Source organism: Sinocyclocheilus anshuiensis, unplaced genomic scaffold (genome assembly GCF_001515605.1).
Source record: "Sinocyclocheilus anshuiensis isolate Anshui unplaced genomic scaffold, SAMN03320099.WGS_v1.1 scaffold67, whole genome shotgun sequence".
NCBI classification, from domain to species: domain Eukaryota; kingdom Metazoa; phylum Chordata; class Actinopteri; order Cypriniformes; family Cyprinidae; genus Sinocyclocheilus; species Sinocyclocheilus anshuiensis.
The window spans coordinates 1698248-1705617 of record NW_015552546.1 but is presented as its reverse complement, the minus strand read 5'-3'; the positions used below and the strand labels follow the sequence as shown (position 1 = coordinate 1705617).

The 7370-nt window shown below is 34.4% G+C and overlaps 1 protein-coding gene across 8 annotated transcripts in view; it reads left to right on the top strand.

The window, feature by feature from the left end:
* Window positions 1–7370, top strand: part of nhsa (Nance-Horan syndrome a (congenital cataracts and dental anomalies)) — a 111865-nt gene that overhangs the window by 96107 nt on the left and 8388 nt on the right. For 2 of the 8 annotated variants that reach the window (XM_016454655.1, XM_016454653.1), the window contains 3 exons: window positions 747–809; window positions 3864–4059; window positions 6847–6894. In XM_016454655.1, coding sequence (XP_016310141.1) covers window positions 747–809; window positions 3864–4059; window positions 6847–6894 — 307 coding nt within the window. Of the gene's footprint in view, window positions 1–746; window positions 810–2489; window positions 3139–3863; window positions 4060–6846; window positions 6895–7370 lie in introns of those variants that run through there. The other 6 variants (XM_016454659.1, XM_016454657.1, XM_016454658.1 and 3 more) reach the window with 4 other exon arrangements.

The window sequence follows — 7370 nt, the reverse complement described above, 5'->3', positions numbered from 1 at the left end:
GAATGGGTGCCGTCAGAATGAGAGTCCAAACAGCTGATAAAAACATCACAATAATCCACAAGTAATCCAAATCACTCCAGTCCATCAACAGAAAAGAAAAAAATCCAACATTAAAGGGGTCATATGATGCGATTTCAAGTTTTCAACTAATGAAATTATATACTGTCTTTACATTTATTTTGAAAGATGAAGCTCGCGATTATGGTAAGGGACGCCCCTATATTTCCAACGAGTGCTTGCGGTGTTCGGCCAATCACAATGCACTGGGTCAGCTGGCCAATCAGAGCAGACTGCGCTCGTCGGAAGGAGGGACTTTGTAGAAAACGAAGCATTTGAGAGAGGCGGGGCATAGAGGACCTACAATAATGTACAGTATTTGAAAAATAATGTGTTTTTTTGAACATTAAAGCATGTCAACATATTCTGTTACACCAAATACACAAAATAATGATCTTTAAAAAAGCATCATATGACCCCTTTAAGGCATTTTAACTTTAAATCATCACTTCTGGCCATAATGTATGTGAATTAGGTGTTGTAAATGTTTCAGTGCTGCAGAACTGAGGACGTCTTTTTAATTATATATAATCACCTAAATCTATATTATCATGTTGTTTTTTGACAAGCACAGTGAATCACGGCTGTTCTTTCAGTTCCAGGAAGCAGATGCAGCCTCATTGTGTTCATTTCTGTGTCTATGTTCATCCTCATATTCATGTCCATTTTTGTGTTTGTATGTGTTGTAGTTCCAAAGCACCCGGTCCTCCTCCCCTACTGAGTGTTGTCATTTTTCCCCATGGAGCAGAAAGGTATTTTACCCCCAAATGTCTCCTAAATCCTATGTTCACGCTGGTCTGGAAACAGTTTTACATCCCTAATCAAATCATAATCATAGGGATGAGGCCAAAACTGCTTCCAGATCAGTGGTTTAACAGAACATCTTACATAAGATTTGGTTTGGTAGAACCTTCAAAACACGTCTGTGTTAATGTTATTTAACACACATAAGTTTTATTATAAACGTATAATCAGATATTGTTAACTTCTGAGTGTAAACCAAATCTTAACAGGACTTTGTGTTTGTCTAATATCTATAATTCTTTAAAACTTCTCTTCTGATGCTACTACCTTCTAACATCAGCAGTATGCCTGAACTTTCATCTGGATATGCCAGTGTCAAAATGATGATCTTCTGTGCATATGTGTGCAAATCTGAATTATGGAAAATGTGTGTGAAGTGATTTTCAGGGGCATTTTTGACCTTTATAAGAGCATACACTAACGTTCAAAAGTTTTTCTTCTCAGCTTTTTATAAATGAGGCCCCAGAACTTCTTTTCAGAATTGTGAGATAAAATGTCTCAATTTACCTTTTTTTTTTAATAACATATGGAAATGGGCTTCCATATGTTTTTGCATATACAAGTCACTTTGAATTATCTTCATTATCTTTGCCCTCGTTTCTGACCCTGGTAATGCTGTATAAATCAACACTAGCACAGACTAATAAAGCACTGCCCTTCTCATAGCCTCTCCAGCATTATGCTCCTGAAATACTATGTGAAGAATGTCTACGGGAAACACACACACACACACACACACACGGAAGTGCGCAGGTCTGAGGTTTCTTAATGACAGGGTTTCCAGGGTAGAGCTGCTGTCTGACTCTGTGTGTGTGTGTGTGTGTGTGTGTGTGTGTGTGTGTGTGTGTGTGTGTGTGTCTGTGGCAGAAAAATATAATTGCCCATCAGCTCCCGGCACTGTGGCTTACCCACAAACCCCTGCCTGAGTGACTGACTCCAAGATAGATGCTTTAAAGAGCGAACACTCTGTCATAAGTTCCCTTTTGAAATTTTCTCTTCACTTGTCACTTGCTGTTGCTTGTCTTTTCTGATCCATTTTAAGGCATATTTAGGGTCCAAAATCAATTTAAAGTAAAAAAAATAAAAAAAAAATAGCTTAATTTTTTAAAGTTACTGGCTGTGATGGGTTTTGGCAACATAATGCATGCTTTTAAGTAAAATTAAGAAACAATATAATACAATATAATATATTAAGTTATATAAAGTAATATATAATATAAAGTAAGATTATCTAATCTCTCATCAACACAACCAGTACAAGATTTTTTATGCTGCAAGTTTTCCTCTAGAAATTAATTTAGTGACACATAATAATGGAATAGATGGGACACTAATGAAAAAATGAGGAACAAAATCACATGGTTTATATTTTTGTGCAGTTTTGCGTATTCATACTGGCTCATCCTGTGTGGTTGCAATGAATATGGAAAAATAAACACTGTCATTATTTGCTAATTATTTTATATTTAAAAATATATATTATTATTGCTATTATTTTATTATGTTCAAACTTTACAATAATGTCTCACTCTCTATTTATATATAAAAACAGTATTATTATTATTTTTAATGTTGTTTATTTATTTATATTTTTATTGACTTGTTTTTTAATCACTTGCCATTGCAAGATTGCCAAAAGTTTCATTTTGGACTCTAGACATAGGTGTTGTAGACATATTATAAGGTTCACTTTCTCTGGTTTCCTCGTGCTCCTTTACGATCTGTGTTTCTCTCTTTCTGCTGCTGAACTTCATGAATGGCATTCTTTCATTCCCCTGATGTCTCGTTTCTTTTCTAATCAAAATAGCTTTTGAACACGAGCCAGATGGAGAAATCAAACCGTCACATTTGGCTCTTTCCCAGCCCCTTACGTTCCCTCCTCTCCTGGCCATTTTGGCTCCATACACTCCTTTTTTTCTTTTCTTTTTTTCCTGCTTTGATCCCGTGTTTTTCAAAACTCCACTTCACCCCTTGCCCCTCATTTCAGTGCCGGCAAACAAAATGGTCATAAACTCCCTTTGATTCAGTCCGTCTGTTTTTGTGGCGCTTCCCTCTTTCTTTTCGTCCTCTTCTGGTTTTGGGAGAAGTTTCCGTGGTAACACATTTTTTTTTTTTGGCTGCTGTTTATTGTGAGATCCTCATTGGCCGGCTGGGAAAAGGACACACAAAGACTGAATATCACAGCTCGCTTTAACACTGTGCATGTTCATATGTGGCTGGGTGACAGCCACTAAACTCTCCAAACCTCTTTAGTTAACACTCCGTAAACTCCACAAGGTAAGTTAACTGATTAGATTAACTGCTAAGTTAACTATCTGACAGGATTTAGCAAGTGTACTTCAGCTGGTTCTGTGAGTGACAGCTGAAAAGAAGGAATTGAACTTGTGTTGTGTTGTATACTTCATGAGAATATGCATTTGTTTAAATTCTTATAACTTTTTCTTGAAACTGTTGTACACTAATGCATCTCCATTGCTATTTACTTTACATGTTTCAGTGCTTCTTTATGCATGTGCATGTAGAACTAAAAATGTAAATTTGATCCAATTTTAAGTATGTTGTTCCACTTTTTCACAGACCTCATGAAATCAAAATAGATTTTGATTTCAAAATAGAAAGGGTTTTTCGTCTATGTCTGTTAGCACTGAAGTATACTGCACACAAGTTAAAGTTGCATTAAGTGCTAAATGTAACTTTTAGCATATGTACAAATTGAAAATTGTGTCTTCTTTTCCAGGAAAAATGAACCAAAAGCAATAATGACGTATCCAGGTGCTGTAACAAATCGAACCAAGACCATTGGCTATTTATAAGAAAAACAGCCCAACTTCCTCTTCCAATTGGAAATATGCCAATTTAGAAACATAAACTGCACTTATCAAGTGAATTCATGGGGTCTTAAGGATTAAAGCAAGTGGAACCATCATTGATTTGTTAGATACATCTATAAAAGCTTTGCCAACCTCAGTAACCTCATATTCATCACCGTAATGTTCTTCTAGGTTGCTCCTCCAGTGGATTCAGATTCAGAGGTGGTGGCTTTGGGCCACTGGCCGAAGTGCCCGATCCCGAATGTGCCCTCAATGCTGGACAAACAGACCAACTGGGCTGGAATCTTACCACTGCCCACCCCAGAGGAGAAGATGAAGACGGACTCTCAAGTCATCAACTCATGCATCGTTCCCATTAATGTAACAGGTAAATGCCCCCTAGTGTTTGCTGTCAATAATGCATGCTGAGTCAGGGCTGAGTATGACACTTCAATGGTAGCAGCATATAATGTGTTTTTGTAAAATATAATTTCAAATTAAAGGTTGCATTTATTTTACTATTGCTCAAGTACATACTATAGGGCTCAAGTCTGGTGACGCTGTCACTACTGAAGGAGAACTTTGGTCCATTAGAATCTAGTGTTGTTGTAAATGTGTGTAAAAAAAAAATCGGTGTACAAACAATTTGTTTGTCATAAATTGCTAGTAGATTTCACAAACAATTACAAAGAAATTGCAAGCAACACATTGAATTAAACAAGAACTTTTGAAGGGGAAATACCAAAATTGTATTTTCTAGTAAAACATGCTCCAATAATCTACACTGTAACAGGAATTTTAACAGATAATACCAGAAGCTTTTGTGCCAATTCTTGATTAAAATGCCATTTCTGTCATTGACAATGAACTGTAGTAGTAGTAGTAGTAGTTCCAAACATAACAATTAGTACATTTCGTGTTTTTATTTTTTATAAATACATTTGAGCTATTTTGTGTATCTCATGCAATTCAAAAATTTACAAATGATTTTAACAGATGTTATGCAATGATTAAAAGCTACTGAGTTGTGATACAGGCAGGGTTAAGGACAGGTTTGGTGGTATGGGTAGGTTTAAGGGTTGGTTAATGGGGTCAACAGTGTACAGGGGTAAATTTGATTACTATAAGGAAACACTGTTTATATTACAAAATATTGATAAATTAATAAGTATGTTTTTTTTTAACTGATTTGTTTTCTCTTGTTGATGAGTGATTCAAGGAATATCCTGTTTAATTACAGTCAAACCAAAAATCATTCAGACACCTTCATTTTTCACATTATCACTATAGTTTCGAAAATGGTGACAAGAACTCAGAGTTAAACTGTGTCAGAACAAATTCATCTTGATGATGCCATCCTTCTGTTAGACTGTCTCACAAATGAATTAGCTTGAATAGCTGTCAGCTGTTAAATGTAAGTACACAATTAGATAACACCAGTTTAGGTCAACCAATTACCAAGCAATACTTAATTTTGTTCAGTCTGTGGTGTAAAAAGGTTGCATTAGCAATTAAAGAAAAACACTTAAGCACAACATAGTCCGGTCAAAGTGTCTGAATTTTTGGTCCCAAATTTTTTATCAATTTTAGTGCACTGTATGATGAATTTTTAATAATATGTCACAGTTTACTTTATTTTGCTATCCTCACTTACATAAATGAACTATAGTGTCCTGCACCCACTAGTAAAAAAAAATATATAAAAAAATTATATCTGGTGTCTGAATGATTTTTGGTTTGACTGTATATACAGTAGTATACTGATATAAGTGTTGAGACAATAACAACATGATTTGCAACCAAATTACAACTTGTGTTATGACTTTAGCAAGCATTTAGCTAAATTTAATTAACCACCACCCCTTAACACAAATGTTGTTACAGCAGCTAAAAGTCCAATGCCCGTAAAGGTTAGTAAACATTCATGAACATTTACAAATGATGACTAGTCTTAACTTGAACAAAAACATGAGCAAATGATTAATGAATATTTGTAAAGGTGTGTAAATAGGATGAATTCAGGTCATTCGGGACTCTTTTTTTTTTTTTGCCAGAGATGACTGCTCGTAAAGGTACTAATTATTAGTAAACGTTTATAAACATTTACAAATGATGAATAGTTTCAACTAGATCGGGTAATGCAAAAACATGAACAAATGATTAATAAATGATTTGTAAAGATGTGTAAACAATAGAATACTACACAACAAACACAGACCAAATATGTGACCCTGGAGCACAAAACCAGTCATAAGTAGCACGGGTATATTTGTAGCAATACCCAACAATGCATTGTATGGGTCAAAAATTATCGATTTTTCTTTTATGCCAAAAATCATCATCATGTTCCATGAAGATATTTTGTAAATTTCCTACCATAAATATATCAAAACTTAATTTTTGATTAGTAATATGCATTGCTAAGAACTTCATTTGGACAACTTTAAAGGCGATTTTCTCAATTTTTAGATTTTTTTGCACTCTCAGATTCCAGATTTTCAAATAGTTGTATATCGGCCAAACATTGTCCTAACAAACCATACATCAATGGAAAGCTTATTCAGCTTTCAGATGATGTATAAATCTCAATTTCAAAAAATTGACCCTTATGACTGGTTTTGTGGTCCATGGTCACATATGTGACCTTTACAGACTGTGATTGAGTGAATATGTTAACATGAATAGTTTGTGATGTGCTTAAAATTACTAATTAAGCTATTTTTTTCACCACATTTTACAATGTTAGGTAATATGTGAACTGAACTTTATTGACATTTGTTAGCATTTGAAAGTACATTAACAAATTTCTGTTAAAATCCTTTAGATTTTTGAAAAGTGCATGATGATATGAACTGGATGTTAAGCATTTTAAAAGCATTTTAATTTACATTAAATAATGATCTGTTAATTATTAGGTTGTGTTTAATAAGTTCATTAGTAAACATTAACAAGCACATTATCTCATACTTCTAGCTATGTGAATATATATTTACAAATGATCTGTTAAGCATTACATACTGTTTATTAATGAAAGTTATTATCGAACAGTCTATGTTACACCTCATAACTAAATCTAATTGAGAGTATCATCATCTTGACCAAAGTTCTCCTCTGGCATCAATGAACAGAAGGATTACCTTGTGAGTACGCTGAATTTTGCGTGTATTGTTTTCAGAGGAGGGAGCCAACGCTACTTCCCCCTCAGCGATATCAGCTTTCCTAAGTGAGAGATCTTTTACATGTTCATTAAGTTTCCCCCTTCAGTATCAGTGACACTTCATTCCCTAACCATCACCATCTAGAATAATGTGCGGAGAGAGAAAAGGGGTTGCCATCTCAGCCATAATAACACTCTCATTTTGGCTATTGTAGCTTTCTAATTTAATGAAAAAAGCTGTTTTGATTTTCACATTACTAGCACATGCTGTTATAAGTCAGCGTTAAGTGGCCAATAACTTTATAAATGAAGAGTTAGTAGTCCTGAAACATAGATGGCTAAAGTAAATGTGTGATTTTTTAGTTTCTGGTTTTAAAGGGTAGATTATAATGGCTTTAGACATTTGCCGTTTTAGACCTTTTGCTTATTCCCATAAAAACATGTCAGGAAAATGCTTGACAGACAGAGGTAAAAAAAAAAAAAAAAAAAAAAAAAAAAAAGAAAAAAAAAAAAAAAGGGGTCCTAATAGCTGTAGGAAACTA